At 39.7% G+C, this 14,909-nt stretch overlaps 1 protein-coding gene across 1 annotated transcript in view; it reads left to right on the top strand.

Annotated features, from left to right (window-relative positions):
• GORASP2 (golgi reassembly stacking protein 2) overlaps window positions 1–14,909 on the top strand; it is a 33,926-nt gene that overhangs the window by 16,030 nt on the left and 2,987 nt on the right. The window contains exons 3-9 of the mRNA XM_067549260.1: window positions 7–210; window positions 3,633–3,719; window positions 4,264–4,394; window positions 5,688–5,820; window positions 5,939–6,062; window positions 6,532–6,618; window positions 14,649–14,759. Coding sequence (XP_067405361.1) covers window positions 7–210; window positions 3,633–3,719; window positions 4,264–4,394; window positions 5,688–5,820; window positions 5,939–6,062; window positions 6,532–6,618; window positions 14,649–14,759 — 877 coding nt within the window. The remainder of the gene's footprint in view (window positions 1–6; window positions 211–3,632; window positions 3,720–4,263; window positions 4,395–5,687; window positions 5,821–5,938; window positions 6,063–6,531; window positions 6,619–14,648; window positions 14,760–14,909) is intronic.

Genomic DNA, 14,909 nt, shown 5'->3' with positions numbered 1-14,909 from the left:
TTCCAGAATAAAGACAATGACACACTCAAGGACCTGTTGAAAGCAAATGTTGAAAAGCCTGTAAAAATGCTAGTGTACAGTAGCAAAACACTGGAACTGAGAGAAACATCAGTAACTCCCAGTAATATGTGGGGTGGACAGGGCCTGCTGGGAGTGAGTATTCGTTTCTGCAGCTTCGATGGAGCCAATGAAAATGTTTGGCATGTATTGGTATGTAAAATCTTTTCAAGGTTTCTCTACTCAAAAAGTCATTACCTACAGCTTATTAATTTTTAGCTGAAAATAACTTAAAAACATGCTCCTATGGAGTGGGAAGGGTAGCTTCTGAGTGACAAGTAATTTATCTCCAAAATTACTCAAAATATGTAGTCTAGCTCTAGAGAAACAAGAAATGGTAGGCCAACTTAGAGATGGCCCACTATTTTAGTCACATGGGTTCTTCTACATATCTTAGATTTCACCACAATTACAACTAAGCAAAGTCACAGAATCAGAAATGTAGGACTGGAAGGGACCTTGAAATGTTCTCATCCATCCCTCTGTCCTGAGGTAGGACTAAGTAAACCTAGACCATCCCTGTCAGGTGTTTATCTAACCTGTCCTTAAACCACAAATGACAGTGATTTTACAATCTCCCATGGTAACTTATTCCAGTACTTAACTATCCTTACAATTAGAAAGGTTTTACTAATAGCTCCCCTAAATCTCCCTTGCTTTAGGTTCTTCTTTCTTGTCCTTCCTTCAGTGGACATGGAGAACAGTAGATCAGCATTTTCTTTATAACAGCCCTTAACATACTTGAAGACAGGTCCTCCTTCAGTCTCCTTTTCTCAAGGCTGAACATGCCCAGCATTTTTAACCTTTCTTCATAGATCAGATTTTTTTTATTCTTTTTATCATTTTGTAGCTCTCCTCAGGACTCTCCAGTTTGTTCACATCCTTCTTAAAGAGTGGTGCCCGAAACTGGACACAGTACACTCCATATGAGTCCTCACAAGTGTTGCGTAGATCAGGACATGTCTTATGTGCGACATTCCCATTAATATATACTAGAGTATTAGCTTTCTTCACAACTGCATCACACTGCTGATTCATTAAATTGTGATCTACTATATCATTATTTTATTAAAGAGAGGAAAAGAAACATTAACAAAACAAACAACATGAATAATAAACAGTTATTTCTGTTATCTCTTCTGATGTGTCTCTGGAAAGCTTTTATACAAAAATCATGCCTTTGAGCAAAAACTATTTCTGGGGTGATTTTTTTTTACTTGGAAGTTAAGACCAACGTATTCTGTCCCAAAATTATTGGGAGTCCAGTCTTTGTATATATTTAAATTACTAAAACTGTTTGTAAATGGGCAAAAGAATTTTCTTAAGAGCAGTTGATTCCTGTCTGGTTATTGATAATCTAAAACAATTTATAAATGGGCAAAAGTATGCAATCTTAACCAAATTTTAGGAAGTCAAAGTGTTTAAATCTGTTACGTAGAGGAAGCTATTTTAAGGAGCTGCCTTAGGACAGCCAACTAATGAATAATAATTTTAAATCGGATTTAAAACTCTGTTTCTCTTTACCGACGTTTAGTTCCTGGTCTGGAATACATGGTCTAAACTATTGGGTTATCAGGAGAAATTGTTACTTAAGATATTCACAATAGCATTTCAATATCTGAATAAAATCCTTACAGGAGTTTTAAATCTAACCCGTTGGCAGTGCTTTAACTTCCTTGTTGAAGTCTTGAGGTTGTCATTGAGTTGCTTTTTTCTTGTGGCTTCTCTTTTGTTGTTCTTAGCTACTCTGGCAGCTTGCATGTAGAGACAAGGTATTTGAGTGTATGTGTTTTTAGATGAGAGCAAAGAGAGTTTTTTATACCCTTCTGTCATAATTGTACTCAAGGCAGAGATGCACCTTTTTAGGGCTGGGTTGGACTAAAATATTCACTGTTATCCTTTGTGTATTGACTCAGAGTCTTCATGAGATGGTTATGTTGACACCGTCAGCTCCTGAATATGCAGTCTCTTTAATGAATATGCAGCACACTTTCTAATTTCTTGTGTTCTTTTGTGTCAGGAATATCTCAGATAACCTTTAATAGAAATTTTAACTTTTTTTTTTTGGTCTGTTTCTGAGATACTGCTTCAGGTTCTGCAGGAACTAAAATTATGTTTTTAAAAAGTCCAAACGCTCCTGTTCTTAAAATGGTCTTTTAAAATTTCGAGCTTACACAGAGCTGCTCTTTGGGTTTGGTTCTATGTAAGCTCAAAAGCTTCTCTTCCGCCAGCATAAGTTGATCTAATAAAAGATATCAAAACTAAAAGTTACTAAGTTGCTATCCTGTCTTCACAGTCTTTGAAGTGATGATTCTTATTTAATGAGGAGTTGCTGAAATACTGCCAGTAATTAATTCATTCTCCACCAATATAAATTCCTATCTTAAAATGGTTTCTTACATAGTAATTAGTTTAGCATTAATTGATCTTGCTGTGTTGGTCTGTAACCATTTCCTATTCATGTAACAATTGCATTAGGAAGTTATAACATTAGATGCTTACTTTAGACACAATATTTGTGAATCTACATTAAATACTTGCTTTAGACAAAATATTTGAATATCTATCTGAAAGAGGCTCATGCACTCTTTAACCGTCTAAGGAATTACAATATTTTTTATCTTTGAGTGGAAACATGTTATTAGTAACTAACATTTTCTGTAAAATATTTTACAATCATAAATATTTTTCAATATTTGAAAAATTAAAACGTTAGTGTTTATGAAAGAAACCCACTTTACTCCTAGTTTATAGCTCTGATAACACATCTTATTCATGGCTGGCTTGCTTGTTTGTTTTTTGCTCTTAACAATGTTTTGAAGTTAGGACCGGATATTTGCAAGATCTGTCGTTCGTGATAAAACTTGCCAATTGATGTTTTATATCAAATATCCTGCTCTGTGATAAGTTTTCTCTTCAAGTTAATGGTGTTTCCCAATTGCAACAATTACTATTTGAATTCAAAGACGCCTATGGAATATTTAGTACAACACACAAATACACAACACCTATCCACATCCTTCAGTTCACAAAACAAAAGCAAATAGCACAGAATATCAGGCTGTAGTCCAAGGTTTGTAAGCATGTTATCTATCTCCCTTGGCATTTGGCTTGTATCAGATAACATTTTCTCAGGTATCCTAGGATAACATAGTTGCAGCTACATCCTAAAATTCAATAAAGGTGCAACCAAGTTTGTAATGACCTAACATTGTAAGAATACATTATAATAGTTAATACTCATTTTTGCATAAATATTGAGGTCTCTCCACCACATCCCCCAGCTTGAAGACAGGAGTCAAAGCAGGGGAAAACAGTGACAAAACAGAGATCCATGTGTCCGTGGGCTATATTATCAAATTTGATATTTGTATATGTAGTGTAATAGGAATTTTGAATATCTTACAGTATTTTTAAAATGGGACTGATTATGTGTAGAATAAATAATTGGCACATTTTACATTTTGGATGTGTTTAATTCCTTTAAACTCAAAGTTTGGGGAAGGGCTTATTACTGTTTTTGCTAATACTTTGAAGATATTTAACTTGTATGTAATTTTGTATCTTGAAACTAGGAAGTCGAATCAAATTCTCCTGCTGCACTAGCAGGTCTTAGACCGCATAGCGATTATATCATCGGAGCAGATACGGTCATGAATGAGGTATTATAATTTTGAATTTCATTTACAAAGAATCAGACTACCAGGACAGTATTAATATTAACCCCAAATTTCTCAGTATCCTGTGCTAATAGAAGTACTTTGGCACTTAGTAGGAGGAGCTCAGGCACTGCAAGTCTACTAAGTACACTAATATAACTTTAGCGTTCAAAAAAAGCTATTTAAAATACCTTCATATAATAAGATGGGATTAGTTTATACTTTAATAAAAAAAATTTGAAAGATTTATTAGGAATTAAACAAGTAGTAAAATATGATCTTTTTATTTGAAATACGAGTTATCCCAAATGTAGTGGTTTGTCGTCTCAGTTTTCCAGTCTGAAAATGCAGATAAACTAGTTTATCTGTAGAGTATATTGAAATTTGCTATATATACTAAGGCTCCAGTAATAAACACCTTAGAGGTGCCAAGCTCTTCCAGTTCTTCATTGGAGCCTATGAGATGCCAATTTCCATGTTTTTAGATCCTAAAATTAAAATACTATTTCAAAAAATTAACTGATTTGCAATGTTCCTGTTTTCTCAGTCTGAAGATCTGTTCTCCCTTATTGAAACACATGAAGGAAAACCATTAAAACTTTATGTGTACAACACTGACACAGATAATTGTCGAGAGGTGGTGATTACCCCAAATTCTTCATGGGGCGGAGAAGGCAGGTAAGCTAATTTCACAGACCGAATGGTGGGGTTTTGCAGCAGGACCTAGCCCATTCAGGATTAGGGACCCACTGCACTTGATGCTGTAAAAAAAGAGGAAAAGGTAATTCCTGCCCCCAAAGAGTATTAAGAAACTGTACATTGGTGGTTTACATACAAATTAGTTTGTAAGAGGACCCATGTTTTTGTAGTTAGACTCAAATTAGCTAGTTAGTCATAAAACTTTATGAATGCTTTGTGCAGGGGTGGCCAAACTGTGGCTCGTGAGCCACGTGCGGCTCTTTTACGGTTAAAATGCAGCTTGTTGATCTCCCTATGTCTGCCATTCTCCGCCTACCAGGTGGGTGTGGAGCTTCTGTCTTGTGGCAGAGTGGTGGGGCGAGAGGATTCTGCCCAGCGGCAAGGGAAATCAGTAAGTTTGGCCACCCCAGCTTAGTGCATTCAACTTGAAATCTTAATGTTAATACTATACAGTATGCTAAAGCATTGTGTGGCAGCTAGAACAGAAGACTGCAACTGACATACCTGGGTTGTATTTTCAGCTGTACCTCTGGCTTACTCTGAATTTGGGCAGGTAATTTAAGTTCTGTATTCTATTTCCCCATCTGTAAATCTATTTTACAAGGGTGTGGTTGAGGTTTAGCTAATGTTTCTTTAACAGTTTTTAAGTCTTTAAACACCTGTGGTGTTGTGTAGTGATACTAATGGCTGAAAGGAGCCATAGAAGTTCAAAGTAATAAGTGTAATCTGCTAGGGAGTTTCTCTCCACAGAAAAATGACAGTATATAGTCTAGTACTTTTCCATATAACACAGGGCACATAGTGATTTACAAGGCTTTAATTCTATCTTAAGCTTCATTATGACATCTTGAGCTGTTTGCAGGGTAATTGGCTGTGTTTTCTAATAGCTATTTTGTTGTGGTATATTGTAAACCAGTCCTCCAAAGGAAGTTATAGACGCCTTGTTAGTTGTCACTTAAAACTGGATTATACAAAAGAAGCCCTTAGAAAAAATACTGTAGGAGGAACATCCTGTAGTCGCAGGGGAATGGACTAGTCTCTTTGAGTGTCTGCAACTCTGTAGAATCATGTATTGATGGACATACGTCTGTGTCTTGCTGTAGTTCGACGCTATTCTTGAGTTTTTTGGGAATCTGAGAACTGAGTCCTTTCCACATTAGGCAAGATTGTTCTGTGCTGTTTGGTGTAGGGTCCATGGTGATGGTGGCTTAAGCATGTACCAACATCAGACTGATCTGTCTGTCTAATCTTTAAATATTCATATTTTAAAAGCCTAGGATGTGGCATTGGTTATGGGTATTTACATCGGATACCTACACGTCCATTTGAAGAAGGAAAGAAAATTTCTCTCCCTGGACAGTTGCATAGTGCACCCATAAGTCCACTCAAAGATGGATTTACAGAGGTAAATTGTAATCTCTTCTGCTTCTACTTTACAGTTATGGTTTTAACATTTGTGCTTTCATTTTTGTGGATTCCAATAGAAACAAAACTAATAATAGTAACTTCTCATTTTTGGTAAGGTTCAACTGTCTTCAGTTAATCCCCCATCCACATTACCGCCTGGAACGACAGGAATTGAACAAAATTTGTCAGGGTTTTCCATTAGTTCAACCCCTACTACTGTCAGTAGTGTTCTCAATACAGGTATGTATAAAAAACCTCATTTATGAAAAGCATTGATAATTTATTGACCTCTGTAATTCAGAAAAATGGAATTGTCAGTTAATGTCACAAAGAGAACATGTTTGTAGAAACTGCATATGATTTCCAGAGTTCACTTCTTTGCCTCTTCCAAAACCGTTTCTCAAAAACTTGGGTGTAGTTTATTTCACATCATAGCCCAGTAGTAAAATGTACTTTGACTCTTAATGTGAGTGTCTCCAAACCTGCTACCCCACCCAGTGTTCAAAATTACTGATAGTAAAACCTTCTTATAAAATGTTTTGCAATAAAATACTAATGCAGAAAATTTAATCTGAATCTTTGTATAAGGCAAATATTGAATCCCCTGTAATCTCTTCTTTGAGATACTTTGCGAGGAAGAGGGTTGGAATGTTGCATACTTGGAAATGATATGGAAATGATGTATATACTTTCATGTATATTTCATTAGGTGTCCCAACAGTACCGTTATTGCCACCACAAGTAAATCAGTCCCTCAGTTCAGTGCCACCGGTTAATCCAGCAACTACATTACCAGGTGAGTAGTGAAAATTTGAGCCAAACTCTTAACGTTTTAGAAACAAAATAACTCAAGATAGTATAAAATAATAGGGAAAAAGAGAAGGTTTGTATTTTTTGGCTCAGTTACTAAGAAAAGTAGTTTATCCATGCTGTGTCAGTTTCTGTCATTTTATCTAACTGTAATATAGAAGTGATTTGTCCTGTTCGTTGTCGTGTGCCCTAATAGCATTACGGTGTAATGATGTTCTAAGGCTAGTTAAGTACTGGAATAGATTACCAAACGAGGTTGTGGAATTCCTGTTGTTGGAGGTTTTTAAGAACGGGTTAGACAAACACCTGTCAAGGGTGATCTAGGTTTACTTTGCCCTGTCTCAACACGAGGGGATTGATGAGATGACATCTTGACATCCCTTCCAGCCCTACATTTCTGTAATTCTATATCTAGATAAACCATACTTGCTGTTCACTCAGAATATAATTTTTCTTCAGCACTTATAATTGTGCTAGACCCACTACAGGGAGGGGAAAAAGTAGGTGTGACCTTTACCCTGAACACCTTACAATCTAATTTTAGATGTGGTATAACCAATCAGGCTGACATCCAGTATGGAGGAGAGGGGATGAGGAAGGACAAGGTACATGTGCTCATCTTGATGTTTCATTTAAGTTCTTTAACTGTGTTGATTCATGTCTTGCTAGTATTGTGGAAAAGAGTCTTGAGAAATAATCTAAATGAGGAAGTAGTGGTTTGGCCAAACCAGAATTGGAAAATGATTGAGCTCCCAAATACCTGAAAATCCCCCAATTCACCCAGGGTCAGTGATAGTAACAGCAGCCAATGAAAGGGACTGGGAGGGACAAGTGACTTCCACCCCAAAAAATAAAGATGCTAAAAAGCTGGATCTTTTCAGGGAAAAGGTTTATTCCACAGCAAGCCTGCAGTTATGTATATCCAAACAGGCCCTGCTAGGCAGATAAGATTTTAATATCTGACAGTCGTTGGAGAAATTTTCAGACTTACTGCCACAAATCTCCAGGAAGGAATTTGAGGCGCTCTTGGAGGAAGGGAATGCGGTAGCCAGAGCTTCCCTTCAGACAGCCTCCGACATGGTGGACTTGGCAGCCAGAAACATGGCATCTCCGGTGTCAATGAAGAGGGCATCATGACTCCAATCATCTGGCCTCTCATTGGAGGTCCAACTGTCCATCCAGGACCTCCCTTTTGATGGGGCAGCCCTGTTCGCTGACCAGATGGACTCTAGGCTTCATGGGCTGAAGGACTTCAGAGCTACGTTACGTTCCCTGGATCTGTACACTCCATCCTCCACCAGAAGGCACTTCAGGGCCCAGCAACTGCAGAGGTTTGGGATCCAGCCTAAAGGGGACCTACAGGAGAAAAAAATAGGGGATATAAAAGCCTCCAGGGTCAGTCCCAGGCGGTGGCTTCTCAATCTGGCTTGAGCCGTTACCACCGTGGGGGAAAACAGACATTTTGAAGGTGCACCTGAGGGCAACCTACAAGCCATTTCCCAGGATCCAGACTCCCTATTGTATTCAATCACCTCACTCCTTTCTTCCCGTCTTGGGCTACCATAACATCGAACTGTTGGGTACTCAACACAGTAGCAACTGGGTATACCCTTCAGTTTACTTCACTCCCATCTTTCCACCCATCTGTCCCTTACCCTCTTCAGGGACCCTTCTCATGAGCAACTTCTCACCCAGGAGGTACAAGCCCTCTTGCAGGTGGGAGCTGTGGAAAATGTACCTCGAACTGAGGGGGGGAAAGGGTTTATTCCTGCTACTTTCTAATCCCAAAGACAAACGGAGGCCTGAGACCCATCCTGGACTTGCAAGGCCCCAACAAATACCTCAAGAAGTTGAAGTTCTGCATGGTCTCTCTGGCTTCCATCATCCCCTCTCTGGATCCGGGAGACTGGTATGCCGCCCTTGATTTAAGACACGTCTATTTCCGTATCTTCATCTTCCCTGTGCTTCATGGTTGGCAAGCAGCACACTCAGTTCATGGTGTTCCCCTTTGGTCTATCAACCCATACTGCTGCAGGTATATACCAAATCCATGGCGTGGTGGCAGCCCACCTCAGGCAGCAGGGCATACATGTCTTCCCTTACTTGGATGATTGGCTTTTTGGGGGTCACTCAAGGATGTAAGTCGGACACAGCATGGAGGTTGTCCAGGCCACCTGCCAAGCACCGGGCCTGTTGATAAACAAACAAGTCAACACTCATAGTGGTCCAGATGATAGTTTGTTGGGGTGATCCTTGACTCCACCCAAGCCAGAGCACTCCTATCAGAAGCCAGGTTTCTGGCCATGTCTGAATTCATAGCCTGAGTGTCAGACTATCCCATCACCATAGCAAGGGCATGCCTCAGACTGCTGGGTCACATGGTCCAGTGGTCCAGTATGCCAGGCTACGCCTCATACCTCTACAATGTGGATGGGGACAGTGTATTTCCTGTCCAGGCACTATCTGGACATAGTTCTTTCGATCCCTCCACTGATATCACCTCCCTATGGTGGTGGACAAAGCTGCATCATGAGATCAGAGGGATACTTTTCACAGCTCCGCAGCCACCAGTGTCGCATTGGACACTTAGGATATAGGATGGGGGGCTCATCTGGGTACCCTCAAGACCCAGGGCCTCTGGACTAGGGACAAAATGGCCCTGCATGTCAACGTCAGGGAGCTCAGGCAATCCGACTGACATGTGAAGTGTTCCTGCCTCAACTCTCCGGCATGTCGTTTCGAGTACTGACAGACAATATGACCTCAATGTACTATATCAACAAGCAAGGGGAGGCAAGGTCCCCGGCCGTTTGTCAAGAGGCCCTTAATCTGTGGAGCTTCTGCATGGCCCATGGTATTCACCTAGAAGCTGTACACCTCCCAGGAGTCAGAAAAACCTTAGTGGATCGCCTCAGCAGGTCCTTTTTCTCTTGCCACAAGTGGTCCTTGCACCTGGAAGGGACCAACTTCATCTTCCAGAGGTGGGGTACTCCCCTAGTGGATCTATTCGCCAACAGGTGGAACAAGAAGTGCATGCAGTTCTGCTCTCTGCAGGGACCAGAGGCTGGTTCACTGACCAGCTCCTTCCTTCTGTCTTGGTTGGACTGCCTCATGTACGCCTTCCCGCTGATACCTCTGATCCATAAGGTCTTCATAAAAATCAAGATACCGGACACAAGCCATCCTGATAGCCCCGGCATGGCCGCGCCAGCACTGGTTTGGGTTGCTGCTCGATCTGTCCATAGCCTGCCCTTGGACAGCCTGATCTTCTTTCTCAGGACCATGGCCAGCTGCTTCACCTGGATCTGGCCTCGCTACACCTGACGGCTTGGATGCTCCAGGGCTAAGCCTAGAGGAGTGATCCTGCTCTGCACAGGTCCAACAGATCCTGTTGGGAAGCAGGAAACCTTCCACCAGAGCCTCATATCTGGCCAAATGGAAGCGCTTCACAATATCTCCTCCTGTAATGCATCTATCCAAGCTGTTGTGGATTACCTGCTCTGTCTGAACCAAGAGGGTTCGGTCTTGTCAATCAAGGTATACCTAGCGGCCGTATCAGCTTTTCGCCCCTTGTTCAGGGTAGAACAGTCTCTTTTTCATGAGATGACAGCTAGATTCCTCACAGGCCTGGAATGGTTCTTTCCACATGTGCGAGACCTGATTCCCCAGTGGGACCTTAACATGGTCCTCTCCAAGATTACTGGATCACCCTTTGAGCCTCTGGCATCCTGCTGTCTTCTGCACCTGTCCTGGAAGATGACTTTCTTGGTGGTGATCACGTCGGCAAGTTTCGAAGATCAGGGCTCTGACCTCTGAGCCCCCCTACACTGTTTTATACAAGGACAAGGTCCAACTACGGCCACATGTGGCTTTCCTGCCGAAAGTGATATCTGTTTCACATCAACCAGGCTATTTTCCTACTGGTCTTCTTTCTGAAGCCCCACAACTCCAATGAGGAGAGGTGACTCCGCACTTTTGATGTCAGGAGAGCCCTAGCTTTCTACATGAATAAGACTAAACCTTTCCGCAGATCCACACTGCTCTTTGTTGCAGTCACTGAGAAGATGAAAGGACTGCCCATGTCATCCCAGAGGATTTAATCTGGGTCTGTTATGAGCAAGCGGGCATCGCACCTCTGGCTTAACTCACGGCGCACTTGAATAGAGCGCAGGCATCCTCAGGAGCCTTCCTGGCTCAGGTCCCAATCCAGAACGTCTGCAGAGCCATTACCTGGACTTCAGTGCATACCTTTGCATCTCATTATACAGCAGGCCCGAGACAACGCTGGCTTTGGCAGAGCAGTGTTGCAATCCACACGTCCATGAACTCCTGCCCTCCTCCAAGGATACTGCTGCTAAGTAACCGAATTGAGAATGGACATGAGCAAGCACTCAAAGAACATTTGCTTACCTTTCATAACTGTTGTTCTTCAAGGTGGGTTGCTCATGCCCATTCCACAACCCACCTTCTTGCCCCTCAGTCAGAGTTTCCGGCAAGAAGGAACTGAGAGGGAGGGGGAGCCAGCAGCAACCTATATACTAGTGCATATGCACGCTACTGCAGAGGGCGCTAACCCAGCTCTATGGATACCATTAGGAGAAAAATTTCTGGCACCGATGCATGTGGTGCGCACACACACCTAATTGAAAATGGACGTGAGCAACACATCTTGAAGAACAACAGTTACAAAACGTTACGAAACCATGACCTTTCGGAAAGTTACAAAACCGTTCTTTCTTGACAAATCAATGTAGGCTATTACTCATCATGCTATTATCCTCTAGGTGCTCACAAATGATTGTTTAACAATTTATTCTAGTATCTTTCCAGATATTGAAGCTAAGCTGACTAGTCTAATTCTTCAGGTCCTTTTTGTTCCCCTTTTTAAAGATAGGTACTATGTTTGCCCTTCTCCAGTATTCTGGGACCTCACCTGTCTACTAGTATTTCTTGAAGATAATCGCTAATTGTTCCAAGATGGCATCAGCTAATTCCTTAAGTACCCTAGGATGAATTTCATCAAGCCCTGGCAACTTGAATACATCTCTTTATCTAAATATTGTTTAACCTGTTCTTTCCCCCTTATTGTTAATATTGCGTTAGGATCTGGTTACAATTAACTTCTTTAGAGAAGCAAAATATACACACTTTATATATCTCAGCCTTCTTGAGGTCATTTGTTATTAGCTTTCCTTTCCCTCTAAGTAAAGGACCTACACTTTCCTTTGTCCTTCTTCTTTTACTCCTACTGTGTTTATATAACCTCTTCTTATTGCCTTTCATGTTCTTTGCTAGGTATAATTCATTTTGGGCCTTGCCCTTTCTATTTTGTCCCTAATGAGCACACATATGACGTATATCTGTCTATCTGAATGTATATGCAATACAAGAAAGAACATGGAAATAAATATGGAGTGCATTGCTAAGTCATAGTTCATCCCCTGCCAATGAAGGATTAATCCCTAATATATATCTGGTAGTGTATTGTCCAGTTTAGTCCAGTTTAGTATCAAGTAATGGGATTTTCACAGCCTAATAAATCTCACTGTCAGGTATCCTTTCCTGATACCCCCTAAAATTTTTTCCTATCTTGACTTCTTCTCATTCTTAATTATACCCTCTTGTCCCAAATAAATGATTCTCCCTCCTTGATATTTACATCCTTCAAATATTTTTAGACTAAAATCACATTATTCTTCAGCTATCACTTAGTTAACCTATATATATTTAATTCTTAATATTTCCCCATGCTTTGAATCAATCTTTCACCCCAGGTCTTTGTGGTTAACTCTCAGTACATCTTGGAGGTAGGGTAGAACTACTTCCTGCAAGACCCAAACACTGAGGGGACTCCTTCGCTTGAGTATTTTAGATGGTCACTGAATAACTAGTGAAGCTGGAACTTGCTCTCAGCAGACTTCATTTCTCCCCACCACAAATAGCACTCCATGATTGGCTTTGCTACATTTCAGAGAAATGGGTAGATCAAGAAGCTCTTGCCCAGGAAGGAGACAGCTACCCCATAACCCAGTGGGATTCTTCTTTTTGGAGAGAAGCAAATATACAGTGGTGGGTTTAAGAGCTCCTCTGCAGTTGCTGTGCTCCATTGTCTTACGTGTCAGTTAAGTTTGATCATCTTGTGACATGTTAACTGCACTATTTTGCAACACTATGGTTAGACTAAAATTATGTAATGTATACTTACATTGAATTAGTTTACTATTCATACTAATATTCTCCACATAGTTTATCATAAGGTTATAAAACTAGAACAATGGATGATAGCCAATTATTTTTGCATTTGGATCAGTTTAAAGTTACTAACATTTAAAAGCCTATTAAATTTTGCTAAAAGATTGCATTGACAACCTGCTATAAAATGTTTAGTGATTCCATTATCTCTAAACTGTTTGAGTTCCTATATTGCACAGGCTTAATAGCTCAGTTTCCATAATGTATTAACTTAGACTGGTGTGGAAACTCTTACTTTATTCACAGGGTGTGTAGAAAGGTTTATTCACTGAGATTAATGAACCGCTGAGTCTTTATATGCCAAAATCATTCTATTGTAGGTTTGACAGACAATGCAAGTCTTATGTAGAATTTTTCCATATATTTCTTACTAATTGGTACAGGATGCAGTTGTGAATCCTGGGACATAGGACTACTTATAATATACTTTGCATGCTAATATAACTTAAATATTGGAGATCTAATACAGTTTTTAAAAAATTAACCCAAAATGCTTGGAGGCAGATTTCCCAATATGGAAAGAAAATACAGTAGCGCTAAGTGTGTGTCTGCACAATGGTAATGTCAGGAATTCTAAATTCCTTTACCACAAGGTTTAAAATGTCAAACCGCTAAGAAGTATAGCTTTCATTAAAGTGTGAACATTTCCCTGCCAACTCTGAGCAATATGAATGTGGTTTTGAAATCTCCAGGAAAATTGCTTACTACTACTTAGATTTACAGTTTTACTACTACAAGCATAGATGTTTAAAGCCTTTTTAGTAGCTAAAGGTGGGTTTTCCAGATAAATATTCACACTAGTCTTAGCTTTCAGTCTAACAACAAGCTCTCTTTGTGAATCAGTCTGCCATTATTTTACTGCTGACCTACTTAATAATCTTAACTATTTACTGGGCTGGTACTTTTTTGAATCTGTTGGGGACTTTCTAAATAAGATCCAACAAAAACAAGTTACTATAAACAAGTTTTTATCTTACAGTATTCTATCAATGTTGTAGCACAAAAGGCTTATTTCAGGCTTAGTCCTAAATCCTTTGCACACACTTGGGAAGAGGTGGTCCTTGCTCCATATAGGATTCATTTTAAAAAAAAAGAAAAGTGAGGGAGGAAACAGGATATACCAGTGATCAGAGTGATGGCAGGCACATGCCGTGTTAATTTCACACTTGTATTTATTGCATTTTATAACTCTTGCCTAACTTTGAAAATTATTTTTAAACATGCCCTTATTTCTGTATATTTTTGTCCTTAACCATAGCCTTTTCTGTTTGTGTTCATAATTAGAACTTCTCACTTGTTTTGTTTTATCCTTGATTTTCCTGTTTTTATTATTTAACCCTATTTCTATTCGTTACTTTATTGATCATCTTAATTAGTATGGAAGATGCTCTGATACTGTCATAGTAAAAAGAGATTTAATATATCCATAGCTGTGGTTTTTTTCTAAGTTTAATTCTTGAATTTTAATAGAATTCAGTGAATGAAGATTTTTGATACCCAATTATACTTTCCTTGGAGTAAAATAGCTCGGAACTGTTTTTTTTTTCTAGCCCTAACTCCTAGATCTATGTAAACCCCTTTCACCACAGGATTTTAAGATTGAAAGAGCAGTTTATTCACTTTCCCATTTGTAAAGAGAACCAGTTGAAATGTAGTGTGAGCCACTGATATGTAAATTCTGTCTGGAAATAGTTTTTCAACTGGGTATGTGTAACATGTGAAATTGAGGTTTGTAATTTTACTATCAAGTTTTGGTTTTTTTAGGTCTGATGTCATTGCCAGCTGGACTTCCTAACCTGACCAGTCTATCCAGTCTGAATTTACCTGCCCCACACATAATTCCTGGTGCTGGATTATCAGAAATCATACATCCTGGTATGTCTCTACAACTTTAAACATTACGGTAATTGGTTTCTGAAGACCTTAGAGTACAACTTACAATTAGTAATGAATATGTGGTAGCAATACTATGGTTCAGTCATGGAGAGGATGGTTGGGTCTTTGTTGTTGCATGAGCTGTAGTGG

Source organism: Emydura macquarii, unplaced genomic scaffold (genome assembly GCF_026122565.2).
Source record: "Emydura macquarii macquarii isolate MOO-44397 ecotype Brisbane River unplaced genomic scaffold, CSIRO-AGI_Emac_v2 contig_1253, whole genome shotgun sequence".
NCBI classification, from domain to species: domain Eukaryota; kingdom Metazoa; phylum Chordata; order Testudines; family Chelidae; genus Emydura; species Emydura macquarii.
The sequence above is the reverse complement of the archived record's forward strand: the minus strand, read 5'-3'. Positions and strand labels throughout refer to the sequence as shown.